Below are 21,568 nucleotides of genomic sequence, written 5' to 3'. Positions count from 1 at the left end.
CTCAATAATTAGATCATCTCCAATGATGTTATTTGGGGCCACATTACATTATCCTAAACCCTGCCCATCTTTTTCTCTAATAAAACTATCAAAATTACTGCAGTTCAGGGAGACAGATTTTGGGCCAATAGGCCATCTGCTTTCCTACTACATGCCTAGTAATAAATTTTTTCTCTCTTTGAAACCCTGGTGTCTCAGGAACTGTTTATTGAGCACATAGGTCCAAAGAGTCCACCATTTTGTATGGTAGCAACAGTACTGGAAATTCAAAGCAGTTCAACATGAAGAGTATTAGCTATATGCAACACACTGTATGGAATATATTTTTAAAAAATAAGATAGCCTCTGTGCTTATGGTAAATTGTATCTTCCTAAGATAAGCACAGGTGCTATTTCTACTCCCACATGTTCTTTCAGAACCTTGCCACTCCCCATGAAGGAGTAGAATCTATTTCTCTCCCCTTGAAACTGGGTAGGAATTTGACTACTTCAATAAACAGAATGATGCAGAAGCAATACTTGCATGACTTCCAAGGCTAAGGCACAAAAGGCACGTGGCTCTCTCACTCCCTTGAAATAGTCACCCTTAGAACCTGTCAGGAAACCCAAATGAGCACATGTGGAAAGCCCATATGAAGAAACTCACATGGAAAAAAGCTGAAGCCCCTGTGCCCTGTCCAAATTCCTGACCATGAACACCTAAGAGGTTGTTTTACATCATTATGTTCTAGGGTAATTCGTTACTCAGCCATCAAAAATCAAACAGTGCTCAAATAATTTATGACCTAGAGGAAGAGATACACAAGATTACCAATAACTACTACACTGAAATACAAACAAGGGGTCTTGGGAACAGAATATAAAGTAGTAGTTCTGAGGCGGGCCATGGTGGCTCAGCAGGTAAGAGTGCTTGCCTGCCATGCCCGAGGACCCGGGTTTGATTCCTGGTGCCTGCCCATGTGAAAAAAAAAAAAAAAAAAGTAGTAGTTCTGGCTAAGGGAGGATGGGGAGAAAAAAATGGGAAAGGTTTCACAAAAGTAGTGTCTAAGTTAGGTCCCAAAAGATAGATAAAGCTCTGAAGGAAAAAAATAACAAGAAAAAGGAAGGTCTGGTAGAACTTGGACTTCCTCAAGAGAAAAAAAAATTCAACTCTTTTTTACATAATCTCTGATATCGGAACAAAATCAATCTATTTTCAGGACAGTGTAGGAAATATTTTTTTAAACAAATGCAAACTCCAGGTCTGGTCTGACTTTAATCATACAAAATCATCACATTTCTTGCTGTTTAACCTCTATGCAAAGGGTTAACCATGACCCTAAAAAGTGAAAGCCATTTATAGAGCCTGCTTTGAAAAAATCAGCATCTTGCTTGGTCATTGTTCCAGACCCAATACCAGCTTAATGACAGGAACGTGCTAATTCTCCATGGTTAGCATTCTTAGGAGACATGGGGTGATTTACAAGGCAGCATTTGTCTTACATCAAAATGAAAAGAGCCAGCTCCTAATGACAGTCATAAAAAGTTGCTTTGTAAATTCCTCAACTACTTTATTGAAATTTACCCCTAACTTCCCTGATAAGGGCATATTACTTACCAAACCAAATAGAAGCATTTAGCTCTTTGAGCTGATCTGTACAAGCAGAAACCTGACAGGAGTACTTTGAGCTACCTGTTCAGCAATTATTAACTTTAAGATAATTTTAAGGAGTCACCTTTGATTTGGGATGCCTCTCAGTTAAGTCAAACACCTTGTTAAAATTAAAGTGATCATGTACTTAGGCCTTAAAAAGCCCTGAAACTTCAGAATTTCTGTTCTCCTCACCTCATAAAACTTCTTTAAGGAGCCCACCAGGCAGAGCTTCAGGCTATCCACAATCTCCTGATGAGGCATCTGGAATACCACTCGGGAATACCATTTTGTGAAGGTGCTGAGCAAAGAGGATATGAACAGTAACAGAGAGACAGAAAGAGAGAGAGAGAAACACTCAGAGGAGAAAGCCTACAGTGTGAATGCATTTCATATAGGCTTCTCTCTATATCAACAACAAATACCCAGAAAAGGCTATTTATACTACACGTAAGAACATGTGATGATGTAGGAAAAAGGCATATATTTAAGACATAATAAAATGCAAAAAATATATATATAATTGCAGATATTTACTACAAAACTACTCCTAAGCCCAAAAATTTAACAACCTAGATACCTACAACAGAGGTCCAGTATCATTCAACAGATTCTATGTGGCACTTAAAAGAGATTAGCTAAGATTTATTTGTATTGATTTGAGAAAATGTCCAAAATATGTTTAAGTGGATAAAACAAGCTGAGGAATTATATACATACTACTATTCCATCTGTGTAAACACGTTCACACTCACACACACACACCAGCTCATCAACTACAGATATTAATACATGAAAGAAAATATACATCAAATCTTTTGTTGGTAGTTGTTGGTAAGAGATGAACCATGAGGAATTTTCACTTTCTAAATGTCTACAGATATTTTCAATGAGCATGCCCTACTTTTACAATCAGAAGAAAAAAAGAAAACTCCATTTCGGAGATGGAGGGACATATCAACAGCAAGACACAGATACTCTCCTAAAGCTTACACTCTAGCTGGGGAACAAAGTTACACAGGTGAAAAGTTTGATAATAGGCTGCAAAAAGAAATATCATAGGAAAATAGAGTAGGAAGGAGTCTAGAACTCCTTATACTATAATATATAATATAGTAAAAAGAAATCTGACAGATATGTAATAAAATTAGGTGTCAACATGAAGTAACAAAACAAAATGGAACTATCAGCAATACTTACAGATTTATGCTGGCAACAAAGCCAACTACAGAGCGCATGCCTCTGCTAGGGTCATGGTAAACGTCCATCCCAATTACCATTAGCTGTTTCTAGGTTAGAAAACAAAAGCAAAAGCAAAAAACAAAAAACCCACAAAAGCAAATCATCACTCCATTTTAAATTATATGAACTCCAAAACAACTTTCCCCTACTGTTAACATATGAAAATAAGGAAAAGAAAGACTGCAATCAAACTGACATTTTTAAAAACACTATGAATAGTCAGAGATCTGGACCAGAGATCAGCAAACTTCTTCTGCAAAGGCATAGTGATTAAGTATCTTAGGCTTTGTGGGTCATAGGTCTCTGTTGAAACTACTCAATTCTGCTACTGTAGCATGAAAGCAGCCACAGACAATGAATGAGTATGTACTCCAGTAAAATTTTATTTAAGGAAACTGAGAATTTAATTTTATGTAACTTTCATGTATCATAAAATATTAGCCTTCTTTTAATTTTTTTCAACCATTTAAAAACGTAAAAACAATTCTTGGCTTGTGGCCCCGAAAAAACAAGCAGTAGTAAGCCATTTAGACTATGGAATGAGCATTGAGACTAAGATAAGGAAAACTAAGAAAATAGGTAGGATTCACTGGAGGGATGAATTGGATGAAGTCACATTTCAGTACCACTCACCAAGGGAATATCCACTCCCCAGAGCTCACCACCCAATTTACAGTTAATCTGAAGCAAAATTTTCTGGGCCACACTCCGAAGTCTGGTGGGCTGACCAATGGTTCGGATGTTGATGACCTATAATCAAGGGACCAAAAGATAGGGGGAAAAGCTGGTCACTGACAATCTCTTAGAAAATGTAGACATTAATTCTAAAATAAATATTATATTAAAGAAACCTGTGTGAGCAAGTAATTTTTGCAATAATAGTTATAATTCTAAGGTTTCTAGGTATACATATACAGACACACATGTATAGCACAATCACAAAAGAAAAATATAACCAACCAAAAAGCAAGTTTTCAAAAGGATCTCATGAACAGATTTTTTTTTAAGAAAACCTCCATAGGAAAAATAACTCTACCCTTTCAGAGTGAAGCCTATATTCTCAGAGCCCAGTCATGTGGAACCACCTGGAGACATAGCTCTGAACAAACAAAACAACTCATTCAGGACAATAAAGGAAGCATTTATTACAAGTTATCTGCTATTCACCAGGCTTCTCTAATCAGGAAAACCTTCTAATAAGGTTCTAATAATTACTTTAGTCTTATTTAAACATGTCTATCATTTTGTTCCAAGTCTCAAGGGAAGCTAGAGGTTTGATGTGTCTCATGTCCCAAGTCTCACTCACCTGTGAGGGAACTGGAGACTGCACACAGCACAGCTTTTTGATGGCACCATAGAGATCGTCACGTGTACCCATGATGATGCAAACAACCATCTGTATTTTCCCCTTCAGGTGATAAATGATTAAGTACATACATTAGGCTTTGGAACTTTCTGGGGACTTTTTATGGGACTCTAGGTGAGGGTAGTTTGAGACTTTGCAAAGCCAAAGGATCTTTAAAACAGATAGGGAATTGAGAGTAACAGGATGGACACTCCAACACAAAAAAAATTCCTTAAACCTGAACTGACATTGTTGGTTCAAGGCTTTTCTGTAAATAGGTAATATGTTACTTTCACCTAAAGTTGTTTTAGCTTAGGTCATTAGAAAGTTTACTATGAGTAGAGCTTAGTAATAGGTGTTAAGAGTACAGAAGTGTCTTCCAGTGGCCTTAAGTAATTTAGACCAAAACAAACATCACGGAATGACAATTGCCTAGGAACTGTTTGGGAAGTAGGGAAATCCCAGAAGGAACACGTCTGAAATTCTAAGGACCATAAATTACCTACAACCGATCCTGATTATCTGAGTTACTTAACAGATGACTTGAGAAAATGCCTGGAAAAGGAGGATGCTTTGAAATGTGCAAGGGTTACTTACTTGCTGCTTTTGATTACCTATGATGTTTTCCAGCATTCCCTTTAGTTGACTAAGCAATTTTATTACTACATTGGGACCACAGAAGATAACTGAGGAAATACGAAATGGACCTCAAGAGTCAGAACCAAATATATAAAGGAATGCAGCTATTGCCAAAATCCATAAGTAGCTATTCTTAACTCTCATTAGGAGAGAGAATGACATTGCTAGCAGCTACTCTCACTGTTAAAGAGAACCAGTGTTGAAAATAACATCTTTCAAGGTCTAAATAAAGAAAAGTAGCACTCCAGTGAAACGAACTTGCCAATTCTTTATGGTAGACACTAGCATAAATAGTAAATTAATAGTATACTATTTCAAATCAAGATTAGTGATAAGTTAAGACATCTCAGAGGACATATGCTTCAACAATCACAACAAACGCTACACAGACCATAAGTTTCCACTCTGTGAGCCTTTGGGTCGGATATACTAAAGAGATGTGTTTTGTTTAGTCCACACAATGATTTAAATTTTTTTTCACTTTCACATTTAAAATTAGGGAAGTGCACACACATGTAATTCAGCTTTTTGGCTTTTAATGAAAAATAAATTTAAAACAGTCTGGCAATACTGAGCTTATATCTCCAGACAGCAAGTCATGGTACAGATTACCCTCTTTAGTTCATTACAGTCTCCTCCTGACCTACTTCATTCATTTATAATTTCTGACCCCTGAAGACATCTGAGTTTGCAATCCCTAAAAAAAAGATAATATTAAAGCAGAATGTCCTAAAGATAACAAAAAGATAATAAGACCAATATGAGATAAGTTTGGAAAACATTGTGAATGAAACATATCTATGTTACATGAAAATTGTTGACTGCATGTCCTCATAAAGATAATATAAGAAACTGAATTGGGGGAGTTGATGTATAAAATTGAGATTTTTTATTGGGGACTCCCAAGAAAGTAAGCCAAGCCCTTGATTTTGAGGCTTGCCCTTATGAAACTTGTTTCTGCAGCAGAGAACCTAAGACTGCCTATAGTGAGGTCTAAGAGTTTCTTCCAAGAAACATTTTTATTAGTCACATGTGGCCTCTCTAAGCTCAAGTCTGCAAGGAAAATCATTACCCTCCCCCACTACATAGGACATGACCCTAAGGGGTGAGAGTCTCCCTGACAGCATGGGACATGACTCTCAAGAATGAGCCTGGCCCTGGCACCATGGGATTAACAACATCTTCCTGACCAAAAAGGATTAAAGAAATGTAATAATATAAGGCATCAATGGCTAAGAGAGATCAAATAAAGTCAAGAGGCAATTCTGGATGTTACTCTTATGCAAGATTCAGTTATACAGTGCTAATTGCCATGGTTTTCTAAACCCCAACCAAAATCACTCCTGTCAACTCTTAAGAACACCTAGGGCTCTGAGACTCTATAAAGTTTCATGCATTAAGTTTGCTTTCCTGGACCCTATAATTTCCAGGAGGTTACTAGGCCAGATAAATTCCGAAACCCAGAGGGACTAGCCTCTCCAAGATTATCAACTAATTACATCTCTTTAGTGTTGACACCCCTTCTCCACATGAAAAATTCAGAATGGACATTGCCTAAAGATCCCTATAGATTCGGAGAAGGAATAAAGGAGGAGGAGTAGTAATAAGAGAGAAAATAGGATTTAATAAATGAGTTTGACTGTTGAATCACTATATTCATATTTCTACTAGCCTCCAGTGTTTTGGAACAGCTAGAATTAAAAATCTCAAACCGTGGAATGGTAACCCATAAACTGAAATCTGTTCTGTAACTACTTGTTGAAGTGTACTTTGAAAATTATTGCTTTTTCTTTCTTTTCTTGGCATATGTATTTCACAATAAGAAATGCTAAAAAAAAAAAAAAAAAATAGAGTTACGACCAAACTCTTAGCGAATGAGCTTGTGTTTTCTTTTCATTTGCAAAACAGAAATATTAACTGCCTTACCAAAATTTAGCTATGTATCTAAAAGGGCTGGCAAAGAATAAATAATTTTTAAAAAATTATGTTGAAAAAAATAAAACAAAACTGGTTTAGTCCTTTGCAAGCAGAATTCATCAACAATAAGGCCCAAGAGGCTATGATACATAGAATATTACAAGAATGGGAAGTCAGAATAAAACTTTAAAAAGAGAAAATAGGCAAAAAGGAGAATAGGAGTGTGCTAATATGGATGAAATACCAAGAACGTTGAATCAAAAGAACATTGTGGTACAAAAATAATCAAAATCTATTATTCCTCTCACCTGTACCAACTCTTCAATTCAAGGACTAATTACTTTCAAAAACCTTTTTCAATCCTTTTGTTCCTTGCCTAATCTTTTTTGTTTACAAATAAATAAGAATTGAAAGGCCTGAATTACTGAGTTGTGAGTGTTGTAACATGGGCAGATGTGTTCCCAATGGGTTATCAGGATAGAATTGATGGGCCACATGCCAATTCATCATCAGAACTATTAGAATCTTGAGTCAGGCCAGATTGTGAAAACACAGTAATAATGGCATCTGGACCAAGTAGCTGCTTCTTGAGCACAACTTGTTCTATAGATAATGAGCTAAAGTGAGGTCAGCTATTCTCTAATGATATGAGGAAAAGAAGACTAGAGTGAGTGAGATTGCCAACACAGAACGAGAAAAGCAAAATTAACCAAAGGGCATAAAGATTACTCTCTTAGTTCAATATTTCATGCACACGAGTGAAACACAGGTCCCTGAATAATATCAACAACAGACTAACAGTCATTAAACCAAGACAATTTAAAGCCAGGTATTCAAGTATTTTAAACAAGTTTCCTATAAATTTACTCATATTAAATAAATTTATTACCTCAACTCCCAACATTGATTTAATGGTTCTGACATAAGTCTCTATTCGGTCATCCTTTAGTTCAACCCAGGCAGGTGGGCTCATTTGCATGCCAATGGGGCCAGCTATCTTCTCTAACATGTTTACCAGTTCTCGGGCTTGATCCATTGCTCGCTTTGGGTAAAACAGTGCCCAGAAATGCATGGGGACCTGGGAACAACCACAAGCTATTTTTAGTACTTGCTGAAACTTGAACATTTCAAACTCATACTCAAAAGGTTTTTTCCTTGAAAATATATTAGTCAGCCCCTCTGCCTAAGCCCTGTCTTATTTTAGCCCTATTATTAACACAGATGTCTGTGATAAGTAAATTGTGGCATATTCTCCTAATAGAATACTACACAGCAACAACAATGGAAGCTTTACAGTCATACTTAACAATATGGATGAAACTCACAAACACAAGGTTCAATGAAAGAAGCTGAACATGAAAGAATATAATCTCTAATGCCATTTCTTTATACGTACAAAAATCATTGAAACTAATCTACGCTGCTAGAAGTCAGGAGGATAGTAGTTATGCTTATTGTGTTGGGTGGTAGAGGATAGGCTGGGACTAGAAGCATGAAGGAAGGCTTCTGGGGATCAGGCAGATTAAGAAACCCTTGGTGCTGATTACACAGATCTATTTAATTGGTGAAAATTCATCAAGCTTTTCACTTACAATTCTGTGTTTTCCTTTATATATATTTCAATCAAAAGTTTTAAAAACAGATGTCTGGATTTTATGCATGGTCATAAAGACCAGGTTGGCCAAAAAATATTTAGAAATAATTATATATCACTTTGTTCTTCAATGCAAACAGCTAATATGTTAATTGTCTTGGTAGACTACTTTTTAATTTGACTTTTTTCTTAGATAAAAAATACCCCCCAGGAACTTTCAGGAAAAGAAAGGGGAGATGGTGGGGAGGGGACAGAAAAAAGGAAGGAGAATGGGTAATAGACTGGCAGTATATGAACTACCATAGCAACTTAACTTCCGTTTTATGGTCAGGCAAAGGGGTTACCTCTAACAACTCATCAACTTCTCTGTTTGAAGGACTCCTGTTTAGCAGTAATTCAGGATGGGAATTCAGCTGGCACATTCTCTCTTCAAGGGGACACTAAACCATTCATGGTTCCTAATCTCCATACTTTGGAGAATACTGGTTCTCTTTTTACCGTATCAAAAGTCACTTACAGTCAGGATGGAAAGGTCTCTCGTTACTTCCTTAGACCAGTTTAGTTCTTGAGATGTGATAAATGAAGTATTTCTTAAGTTAATTCTTTCCATTGGGAGAACACGTCCTTCAATCTAAACAGAAAATAGAGTATTCCATGGCATCTACAAACAACATTTAAAAAAACACTGATAGTTTTCTTGAAGGACTGGTCACCACCACCATTCAGATTTATCCCTGTCACGACTTTTGAGAATCGCAGAAAAATGAAACTATTAGCACTTAAGAGTCTATGTCAATAAAAACCTAGAAATATATACAGGTTAAACCACAAAATTTTTACCTGCTCTTTCATTATTGAAGCTTGCAACCTGGTAACCCAAGGAAGGAATTAGAATAAATTGTCTCTTTAAAGCCAGGGAATACATGGAAAATACTAACTTCAAAGTCAATAGGAAAATTATCTTTGAAAAAATTTTTAACTTTTTATTATTTTTTAAAAAATACAACACAAATATTCTTAATTTATGATCATTCCATTCTACATATATAATCAGTAATTCACAATATCATCACATAGTTGCATATTCATTATCATGATCATTTCTTAGAACATTGGCATTAATTTGGAAAAAGAAAAAGACAACAGAAAAAAATTCATACATACCATACCCCTTACCCCTCCCTTTCACAGATCACTAGCATTTCAATCTAAATTTATTTTAACATTTGTTTCCCTATTATTTATTTTTATTCCATAGGTTTTACTTGTCTGTTGATAAGGTAGATAAAAGGAGCATCAGAGAAGAAAAAGGATGGCAGACCAAGAGGGCGGCTTAACAATGTGCACGATTTAGTTCAACCTCCAGAACAGCTACTAAATAACCACAAACAGTACAGAACAGCTCCTGGGCCATGTCAGTGACCGGACACACAGCGTACCCCAGTCAGGACCAGCTGGACCGGCTGCGAGCCCCCCCCAGAACTGTGAGTTCCCCAAGCCGCAGCGGCAGGCGCCCCCCCAGATCCCTCCCCTCAGCGCCCACATGCTGCTTCCCAGAGGGGAAAGGAAAGAGATTTTACCAGCAGCAGGGGCTGAGCCCAACCAAACACCAATTGTGGAATTAATTAACAAATTCTGACAACTAAAAATAGGCCCCCAGCTCAGGTGAACCTGGTCAAAGCGGAGGTCACTCATTTTTGCCCCAGCACCAAGGGGGCAGGGCTGACAGAAAAAGAAAAAAAAAAAAGGAAACAGAGGGTTTTGTGGCTGTGTTTCTACAGAGGCTTGACTGCCCTTGGATACAGTGGCAGGACTTCCCAGGCAGCAACTGCCCCAGGCATAGGCAGAAACAAGCTCGTCTGAGGGCTTGTCTGGAACCTGTGCCTTCCCCAGGGAGGGGTGAAGCCCAACTCAGGTGGAATTCTTCCCTCAAGGAACTCAGACACCAGGATCTGTAATTTGAAGCCATTAAAACCAGCCTACAACCTCTCTGCTGTCTCCATCACGCCCCCAGCAGGGAGAGTCTGCCAAAGTTAAAGGTACCACATCATCTTATGCTGGTCGGGCCTGCAGGCAGACAAGCACCTACATACTGGGAAGGATAAGAAAAACAGAGTCCAGAGACTTCACCGGAAAGTCTTTCAACCTGCTGGGTCTCACCCTCAGGGAAAACCGACGCAGGTGACTCTTCCCTCCTGATAGGAGGCCAGTTTGGTCTGGGAAAATCTGGCTGGGGTCTATAATACCTAAGCAGACCCTCCTAAGGGTGTGGCGGGGGAAGGCACCATATAGGCAGGACAAGAAACAAGAAAACAAATACTGAAAGATTCTCCTCTGTTAAACAAAACCTAAGCTAGAGGTCCAGAAAAAGCTGAACTGAATGTCACAGAACTGATAGACAACAAATTCATCCAGCAAGAAAACACTAGGTAAAGAAGTGGAAGCAATCTCCAGAATAAACTAATTAAGGTAATTAAATGCCTAGACACCAGCAAAAATAACAAATCACACTAGGAAAATTGAAGATATGGCCCAGTCAAAGGAACAAATCAACAATTCAAATGAGATACAGGAGTTGAAACAATTAATTCAGAATATACGAACAGGAAACATGGAAAACCTCATCAAAAACCAAATCAATGAATTGAGGGAGGATATAAAGAAGGCAAGGAATGAACAAAAAGAAGAAATTGAGAGTCTTGAAAAACAAATCACAGAACTTACGGGAATGAAAGGCACAACAGAAGAGAAGAAAAGAACAATGGAAACCTACAATGGTAGATTTCAAGAGCCAAGAGATAGGATTAGTGAACTGGAGGATGGAACATCTGAAATCTGACAAGAAAAAGAAAATATAGGGAAAAAATGGAAAAATATGAGCAGGGACTCAGAGAATTGAATGACAATATGAAGCGCATGAATATACGTGTTGTGGGTGTCCCAGAAGGAGAAGAGAAGGGAAAAGGAGGAGAAAAACTAATGGAGGAAATTATCACTGAAAATTTCCCAACTCTTATGAAAGACTTAAAATTACAGATCCAAGAAGGGCAACATACCCCAAACAGAATAGACCCAAAGATATATACTCCAAGACACTTACTAATCAGAATGTCAGATGTCAAAGAGAAAGAGAGAATTTTGAAAGCAGCAACAGAAAAGCAATCCATCACATCCAAGGGAAGCCTAATAAGACTGTGCATAGATTTCTCAGCAGAAACTATGGATATATGATATATTTAAATTACTAAAAGAGAAAAACTGCCAAACAAGAATTTTATATCCAGCAAAACTGTCCTCCAAAAATGAGGGAGAAATTAAAACATTTTCAGACAAAAAAATCACTGAAAGAATTTGTGACCAAGAGACCAGCTCTGCAAGTAATACTAAAGAGAGCACTAGGGACAGATATGAAAAGACAGAAGAGAGAGGTGTGGAGAAAAGTGTAGAAAGGAAGACTATGAGTAAAGGTAAAAAGAAGGAAAATTAGATATGACATATTAAATCCAAAAGGCAAATGACAGAAGAAAGTACTACTCGTACAGTAATAACACTAAATATTAATGGATTAAATGCCCCAATCAAAAGACATAGACTGGCAGAATGGATTAAAAAACAGGACCAATCTATATGCTGTCTACAAGAAACACATCTTAGACACAAAGATAAACATAGGTTGAAAGTGAAAGGTTGGGAAAAGATATCTTATGCAAATAACAATCAGAAAAGAGCAGGAGTAGCTCTATTAATATCCAACAAATTAGACTTCAAATGTAAAACAGTTAAAAGAGACAAAAAAGGATACTATGTATTAATAAAAGGAACAATTCAGCACGAAGACATAACAATCATAAATATTTATGCTCTGAACCAGAATGCTCCAAAATACATGTGGCAAACACTGAAAAGAGAAATAGACACATCTACCATAATAGCTGGAGACTTCAATTCACCACTCTCATCAATGGACAGAACATCTAGACAGAAGATCAATAAAGAAACAGAGAATTTGAATAATACAATAAATGAGCTAGACTTAACAGATATTTATAGAATATTACACCCCACAACAGCAGGATATACCTTCTTCTCAAGTGCTCATGGATATTCTCAAGGATAGACCATATGCTGGGTCACAAAGCAAGTCTCAATAAATTTTAAAAGATTGAAATCATACAAAACACTTTCTCAGATCATAAAGGAATGAAGCTGGAAATCAGTAATAGGCAGAGTGCCAGAAAATTCACAAATATGTGGAGGCTCAACAACACACTCTTAAACAACCAGTGGCTCAAGGACGAAATTACGAGAGAAATCAGTAAATACCTCAAGGCAAATGAAAATGAAAACACAACATATCAAAACTTATGGGATGTAGCAAAGGCAGTGCGCTAAGAGGGAAATTTATTGCCTTAATGCCTATATCAAATAGAAGAAAGGGCAAAAATCGAGGAATTAACTGTCCACTTGGAAGAACTAGAGAAAGAACAGCAAACTAACCCCAAAGCAAGCAAAAGGAAAGAAATAACAAAGATAAGAACAGAAATAAATGAAATTGAGAACATGAAAACAATCAAGAAAATCAACAAAGCAAGAAGTTGGTGCTATGAGAAAATAAATAAAATTGATGGACCCTTAGCAAGGTTGACAAAAGGAGAGAGGATGCAAATAAATAAAATCAGAGCTGGAAGAGGAGACATAACCACTGACCCCACAGATATAAAGGAAGTAATGACAGGACACTATGAACAACTTTATGCTAATAAATACAACAATGTAGATGAAATGGACCACTATCTAGAAAGGCATGAACAACCAACTTTGACTCCAGAAGAAACAGACAACCTCAACAAACCAATCACAAGTAAAGAAACTGAATCAGTCATTAAGAAGCTCCCCAAAAAGAAAAGTCCAGGACCAGATGGCATCACATGTGAATTCTACCAAACATTCCAGAAAGAATTAGTACCAATCCTGCTCAAACTCTTCCAAAGAAATTGAAGAGGAGTGAAAGCTACCAAACTCATTCTACGAAGCCAACATCATCCTCATATCAAAGCCAGACAAAAATATTACAAAAAAAGAAAATTACAGACCAATCTCTCTAATGAATATAGATACAAAAATCCTCAACAAAATTCTAGCAAATCGAATCCAGCAACACATTAAAAGAATTATATACATCATGATCAAGTAGGATTCATCCCAGGTATGCAAGGATGGTTCAACATAAGAAAATCAATTAATGTACTACACCATATCAACAAATCAAAGCAGAAAAACCACATGATCATCTCGATTAATGCAGAAAAGGCATGTGACAAAATTCAACATCCTTTCCTGTTGAAAACACTTCAAAGGATAGGAATAGAAGGGAACTTCCTTAAAATGATAAAGGGAATATATGAAAAACCCACAGCTAACATCATCCTCAATGGGGAAAAACTGAAAACTTTCCCCCTAAGATCAGGAACAAGACAAGGATGTCCACTATGACCACTGTTATTCAACATTGTGTTGGACGTTCTAACCAGAGCAATTAGACAAGAAAAAGAAATACAAGGCATCAAAATTAGAAAGGAAGAAGTAAAACTCTTTGCAGATGATATGATACTATATGTCGAAAACCGTGAAAAATCCACAGCAAAACTACTAGAGCTAATAAATGAGTACAAGCAAAGTGGCAGGTTACAAGATCAACACTCAAAAATCTGTTTCTATACACTAGTAATGAACAATCTGAGGGGGAAACCAAGAAACGAATTCCATTTACAATTGCAACCAAAAAAAAATAAAATATTTAGGAATAAATTTAACTAACGAGACAAAAAACCTAGACAAAGAAAACCACAAGAAACTGTTCAACGAAATCACAGAAGACCTAAATAGATGGAAGGGCATACTGTGTTCATGGATTGGAAGACTAAATATGTCTATTCTACCTAAATTGATTTACAGATTCAATGCAATACCAGTCAAAATCCCAACAACTTGCTTTTCAGAAATAGAAAAACCAATAAGCAAATTTATCTGGAAGGGCAGGGTGCCCCGAATTGCTAAAAGTATCCTGAGGAAAAAAAACAAAGCTGGAGGTCTCATGCTGCCTGACTTTAAGGCATATTATGAAGCTACATAGTGGTCAAAACAGCATGATACTGGCATAAAGATAGCTATATTGACCAATGGAATCGAATAGAGTGTTCAGATATAGACCCTATCATCTATGGACATTTGATCTTTGATAAGGCAGTCAAGCCAACTCACCTGGGTTAGAATAGTCTCTTCAATAAATGGTGCCTAGAGAACTGGATATCCATATGCAAAAGAATGAAAGAGGACCCGTATCTCACACCCTATACAAAAGTTAACTCAAAATGGATCAAAGACCTAAACATTGGATCCAAGACCATAAAACTGTTAGAAGAAAATGTAGGGAAATATCCTATAAATCTTATACTTGGAGACGGTTTTATAGACCTTACACCCAAAGCAAGAGCACTGAAGAGAGAAAAAAATGAATGGGAACTCCTCAAAATTAAACACTTTCACGCATCAAAGAACTTCATCAAGAAAGTAAAAGGACAGCCTACACAATGGGAGACAATATTTGGAAACGACGTATCAGATAAAGGTCTAGTATTCAGAATTTATAAAGAGATTGTTTAACTCAACAACAAAAAGATAGACAACCCAATTAAAAATGGGAAAAAGACTTGAACAGACACTTCTCAGAAGATGAAATACAAATAGCCAAAAGACACATGAAGAGATGTTCTCTTCCCTGGCCATTAGAGAAATGCAAATGAAAACTACAATGAGATAACATCTCACACCCACCAGAATGGCCATTACCAATAAAACAGAAAATGGCAAGAGCTGGAGAGGATGTGGAGAAAGAGGCACACTTATCCACTGTTGGTGAGAATGTCAAATGGTGCAACCACCGTGGAAGGCAGTTTGGCGGTTCCTCAAAAAGCTAAATATAGAATTGCCATATGATCCGGCAATACCACTGCTAGTATCTACTAAAAGGACATAAGGGCAAGGACACAAATGGACATCTGCACACCAATGTTTATAGCAGCATTATTTACAATTGCAAAGAGATGGAAACAGCCAAAATGTCCATCAACAGAAGAGTGGCTAAACAAACTGTGGTATATACATACGATGGAATATTATGCAGCTTTAAGACAGAATAAAGTTATGAAGTATGTAACAACATGGACGGACCTTGAGGACATTATGCTGAGTGAGACTAGCCAAAAACAAAAGGACAAATACTGTATGGTCTCACTGATATGAACTGACATTAGTGAATAAATTTGGAATATTTCGTTGGTAACAGAGACCATCAGGAGATGGAAATAAAGTAAGATATTGGGTAAATGACGCTGAAGGGACACAGATTGTGCAACAGGACTGAATATAAAAACTCAGAAATGGATAGCACAATACTACCTAACTAATACAATTATGTTAAAACACTGAATGAAGCTGCATGTGAGAATGATAGAGGGAGGAGGGCTGGGGGCATAAATGAAATCAGAAAGAAAGATAAATGATAAAGATTGAAATGGTATAATCTAGGAATGCATAGAGTGTGTAATGATAGTGACTAAATGCACACATTTTAAAAATGTTTTTACATGAGGAAGAACAAAGGAATGTCATTACTGCAGGGTGCTGAAAACAGATAGTAATTAATATTTTAAAATGTCACCCTATGTGTGAGACTAAAGCAAAAAAATGTTAATTTGGTACAAAATTTATATTTTGACTAGTGCATTTCCTAATATAACTTATGCAGATAGCTTAATTGAACACCATAAGTACATGGAACCTTTGGTAGGCCATGAGATTTTGTTGGTTTGTCCAGAGTGATGCCCCAATGAACTCCAGAGTGATTTGATCAGTGAGTGGAAAAGTATTTGCAAAGTCCCCTCCAGGGAATGGTGAGAAAGGGGGAAAATTCAACTTCCTCAACTTGAATTCTGGATATTCTCACAAGCAGTACAGACAACCAAAGCTATAGGCTGAACCCCCAGTCTTGGGGTTTGTTCATATGAAACTTAACCCCACAAAGGATAGGTCAAGCCTACTTAAAATTAGGTTTAAGAGTCACCCCCAAGAGAGCCTCTTTTGTTGCTCAGATGTGGCCTCTCTCTCCAGCCAACACAACAAGCAAACTCACCACCCTCCCCCTGTCTACATGGGACTTGACTCCCAGAGGTGTGGACCTTCCTGGCAACATGGGACAAAAATTCTAGAATGAGCTGAGATTCAGTATCAAGGGTTTGAGAAAAACCCTAGAATGAGCTGAAACTCAGCATCAACGGATTGAGAAAACCTTCTCTACCAAAAAGGGGGAAAGTGAAATGAGACGAAGTGTCAATCGCTGAGAGATTCCAGATTCAAGAGGTTATCCTGGAGGTTATTCTTATGCATTGAGTATATATCACCTTGTTAGTCAAGATGTAATGGGGAGGCTGGAGGGAACTACCTGAAAGTGTAGAGTTGTGCTCCAGTAGCCATGTTTCTTGATGATGATTGAATAATGATATAGCTTTCACAATGTGACTGTGTGATTGTGAAAACCTTGTGTCTTGATGTCACTTTTATCTACTTTGTCAACAGATGAATAGAACATATAGAATAAAAATAAATAATAGGGGGAACAAATGTCAAAATAAATTTAGTTTGAAATGCTAGTGATCAATGAAAGGGAGGGGTAAGGGGTATGGTATGCATACTTTTTTTTTTCTGTTTTCGTTTTGTTTCTTTTTCTGAATAGATGCAAATGTTCCAGAAATGATCATGATGATGAATATGCAATTATGGATGATATTGTGAATTACTGATTATATATGTACAACGGAATGATCAAAAGAGGAATGTTTGTGTTTGCTACGTGTTTTTTGGTATTTAAAAAAATAAATTTAAAAAAAAAAGGATCATCAGACACAAGGTTTTCACAATCACACTGTCACACTGTGAAAGCTATATCATTATACAATCTTCAAGGAACGTGGCTATTGGAACACAGCTCTACATTTTCAGGCAGTTTCCTCCAGCCTCTCTATTACATCTTGACCAACAAGGTGATATCTACTTAATGTCTAAGAATAACCTCCAGGATAACCTCTCAACTCTGTTTGGAATCTCTCAGCGATTGACACTTTATTTTGTCTCATTTTGCCCTTCCCCTTTTGGTCGAGAAGGTTTTCTTAATCCCTTGATGCTGACTTTCAGTTCATTCTAGGATTTCTGTCCCATGTTGCCAGGAAGGTCCACACCCCTGGGAGTCATGTCCCACGTAGACAGAGGGAGAGTAGTGAGTTTGCTTGTTGTGTTAGCTGGAGAGAGAGGCCATATCTGAGTAACAAAAGAGGTTCTCTTGGGGGTGACTCTCAGGCCTAATTTTAAGTAGGCTTGACATATCCTTTGTGGGGTTAAGTTTCGTATGAACAAACCCCAAGACTGGGACTCAGCCTATTGCTTTGGTTGTTCCCACTGCTTGTGAGAATATCCAGAATTCAAGTTGGGTAAGTTGAATTTCCCCCCTTTCTCACCATTCCCTGAAGGGTACTTTGCAAATATATTTTTTTATTCACTGATCAAATCACTCTGGAGTTCATTGGGGCATCACTCTGGACAAACCTACAAAATCTCATGCCCTCCTCAAGGTTCTATGTACTTATGGTGTTCAATTAAGCTGTCTACATAAGTTATATTAGGAAATGCACTAGTCAAAATATAAATTTTGTACCAAATAAATATTTTTTGCTTTAGTCTCACACATAAGTTAAAATTTTAGAATATTAATTACCATCTATTTTTTGAAAAACATTTTAAGGGAAAAGCTAAAAGGAGAAAATTAAAGGCAAAATTTCTTAATAAAGCTGAACAAAGAATATTATTTTAATTTATATAAGAAAAAAGCTGAGAGAAAAGCAAAAATATAATGAAAAAAGTTAAAGTTAAAAATAATAAATCAATTTGATCTTAATGTCTAATAATATGAAGATGATCAAGCTGATGATACACTGATAGACAATTCTGCAAGGATTAAAAATTATTTCCTAATTATATGCATATGATACTGTTTTTACAAAAATAAATAGTAATATATACATAGTAAAAACAGAAAGAATTCAAATTGAGCAATGATTATCTTTAGAGAAGGTGTAATTATGGGAACTTTTACTTTTTATGATTTCTACTGTTTGCTTTTCTAAAAAACATAACACATTGCTCTATAATCAGATATTTTTAATGATTTTCTTAAATATTATAAAGGGCTATTATAAAGAATAAGAATATCCATATTAGCAAGGGTGTCAGAAGTCAGACTGACTACTTCACGTTCTAAAAACATTGCTGAACCTTTATAAAGGGCAATTTGGCATCATAGCTTCTCATTTTATAAAATATTATTTGATTTTATAACATCAAATCCACTGATCTAATAATCTCACTTCCATAAATTTGACAGATAAAAAAATAAACAATATCATGTATAAAGATTTACTTACAAAATTGTTCACTGCATCACTAGTTATAATAGAAAAATGCAATTCTTAGTTCAATAAGAATGTATAAGAATAGGAAATGTTAATAAAATGAAGTATCATGCCACCGTTAAAAACATTTTAAGGGCAGGCCACAGTGGATCAGCAGGCAGAGTTCTCGCCCGCCAAGCCGGAGACCGAGGTTCAATTCCTGGTGCCTGCCCAAGAAAAAAAAAAACACTTTAAAAAATAGTAAACACCCCTAAAGAGAGTGATAGAAAGATCAAAGGTGGTGGTGGAGTTATATAGAGAAGACAGGATTTAACAAACGAATATTAATGCTGAATCATTAAAGTGATATCACTTGTAGTCTCCAGTATCTTAGAGCAGCTAGAAGCAAAAAGCTAAAATTGTGGAACTGTAATCCATGTCAATCTCTGAAATACGTTCTACAACGATTTGTGGTGCTGTGCTTTGAAATGTATTGTTTTTTTGTATATATGTTATTTTCCACAAAAAAGGAGAGAAGAAAAAGACGATTGTGATGATAAAAAAATATTTGAGCCTTCTAGTCTCCTACATTCTGGAGCACCTAGAAGGAAAAATCTGAGAGGATCGTGTGACACCCCATGACAAACTCTGGGATCTGTTCTGTAACTATTTGTTGAAGAGTACTTTGAAAACTATTGCTTTTTTTATTTCTTTGCTTTGTATATATGTTATACTATACAATAAAAATTTTTTTTTAATAGTAGCATAGTAAAATATTCTAAATATATTGAGAAAAAAAGAAACCACATGAATACATACTCCGTGTGTGTATGTGTGCATGTGTGTGTGTGGGCACAGGAAAAAAGGCTAGAAGGATAAACACCAAAATACTAAATACCAAAATATTAACAGTGGTTATTTTAATGTAGAAAGATTTCAGGCAGACTTTTTTTCTTTGATCTGTAAGCTCTAAATGTTCAAATAGTATTTTATAAAATGAGACGACGTTCATGATATATTAAGCGGAAAAAACCATACAAAAACAATATAGACAGCATACTCACAAATTTGTATGAAAAAGGCTTATTTGCACAGAAAAAAAATTTTAAACCCTTTTATTAGAGTAGTTGTAGGTTTACCAAAAAAAAAAAATACAGAAAGCACTGAGTTCCCATACATTTCTACCCCCATACACAGTTTTCACTATTATTTTTTCTTTACTTTTATTAGAGTAGTTGTAGGTTAACAATAAAATCATGCAAAAAAAGAGTTCCCAAATATTCCACAGATATACACAGTTTTCCTTATACTAACATTTTGTATTAGCATGGTACATTTTTTTAAATTGATGAAACAATATCCTTATAATTATCCAAATATTCCACACAGATATAGTTTTCCTTATTACTAACATTTTGTGTTAGTGTGGTACTTTCTTTAAATTGATGAAACAATATCCTTATATTAATTATAGTACCTAGTTTACATTAACATTCACTCTTTATACTGTACATTTCTATTTTTTATTATTACTCTGTTAACACATATACAACCTAAAATTTCCCACGTTAACCATTTTCAAGTACACAATTCAGTGGTATTAAATACATTCAAAATGTTATGCTACCATTACCAGAATTCACTACCAAAACTTTTTGATTACCCCAAAAAGAAACTCTGTACCAATGACACATTAATTCCCCATTCCCATTCCTACTCCTAGTAACTGGTATTCTGATTTTCGATTATGAATTAGTTTATGCTAATTATTTCATAACAGTGAAATCATATAATATTTGTCCTTTTGTGTCTGGTTTATTTTATTCAACATGATGTCTTCAAAGTTGTATTAATTTGTTAAGCAGCCAAAATGTAATATATCAGAATGGAATGGCTTTTAAAAAGGGAATTTAACAAGTTACAAGTTTACAGTTCCAGCGCCGAGAAAATGTCCGAACTAAGGCACCAACAAGAGGTTACCTTCACTAAAAAAAGGCTGAAGCCTTCTGGAACACCTCTGTCAGCTGGGAAGACGTGTGGCTGGTTATCTGCTGGTACCCTGTATCTGGGCTCCATTGCTTTCAGCATGTTTTCTGTAGGGGTTCCTCACTTGGCGTCTGTAGGCCTTCAGTTAGCTTCTTCAGGACACAACTCTGGATTCTGGCTTGCTTAGTATCTCAATGGGAAGGCACATTGTGACATCTGCTGGGCCCTGCATCTCCAAATCTGGGTCTCATATTGGCTCTCTCAGCTCTGAAGCAACTGTTCTCCAAACATCCACATCAGCTCTTTAAAATGTCTGTCTGTGCTTGCATCTGAGGTGTTCTACTTTGTTAACTGTCAGAATGCAATATACCAGAAAAGGAATAGCTTTTAAAAGGGGGAATTTAACAAGTTGCAAGTTAACAGTTTTTAGGCCATGGAAATGTCCCAATTACAGCAAGTCTACAGAAATGTCCAATTGAAGGCATCCAAAGAAAGATACTGGGATTCAAGAAGGCCGATGAAGTTCAGGGTTTCTTGTTCAAATGGAAAGGCACATGGCAAACATGGTCAGAGTTTCTTCATCATCTGGAAAGGCATATGGCAAACACAATCAGGATTTCTCTCTTGGCTGGAAAGGCACATGGCGAACACAGCATCATCTGCTAGCTTCCTCTCCAGCTCCCTGGGAGATATTTTCCTTCTTCATCTCCAAAAAT

General features: G+C 36.4%; 1 protein-coding gene across 9 annotated transcripts in view; it reads right to left on the bottom strand.

Annotated features, from left to right (window-relative positions):
• PIWIL2 (piwi like RNA-mediated gene silencing 2) overlaps positions 1-21,568 on the bottom strand; it is a 120,782-nt gene that overhangs the window by 52,428 nt on the left and 46,786 nt on the right. For 8 of the 9 annotated variants that reach the window (XM_077152741.1, XM_077152740.1, XM_077152735.1 and 5 more), the window contains 6 exons: positions 8,885-8,998; positions 7,663-7,851; positions 4,179-4,280; positions 3,506-3,622; positions 2,831-2,919; positions 1,826-1,931 (listed from right to left, as the gene is read on the bottom strand). In XM_077152741.1, the coding sequence (XP_077008856.1) occupies positions 1,826-1,931; positions 2,831-2,919; positions 3,506-3,622; positions 4,179-4,280; positions 7,663-7,851; positions 8,885-8,998 (717 nt within the window). The remainder of the gene's footprint in view (positions 1-1,825; positions 1,932-2,830; positions 2,920-3,505; positions 3,623-4,178; positions 4,281-7,662; positions 7,852-8,884; positions 8,999-21,568) is intronic. The other variant, XM_077152742.1, reaches the window with a different exon arrangement.

The sequence above is a fragment of the Tamandua tetradactyla genome, chromosome 3 (assembly GCF_023851605.1).
Source record: "Tamandua tetradactyla isolate mTamTet1 chromosome 3, mTamTet1.pri, whole genome shotgun sequence".
NCBI classification, from domain to species: domain Eukaryota; kingdom Metazoa; phylum Chordata; class Mammalia; order Pilosa; family Myrmecophagidae; genus Tamandua; species Tamandua tetradactyla.
This window is presented reverse-complemented; position numbering and strand designations above follow the sequence as displayed.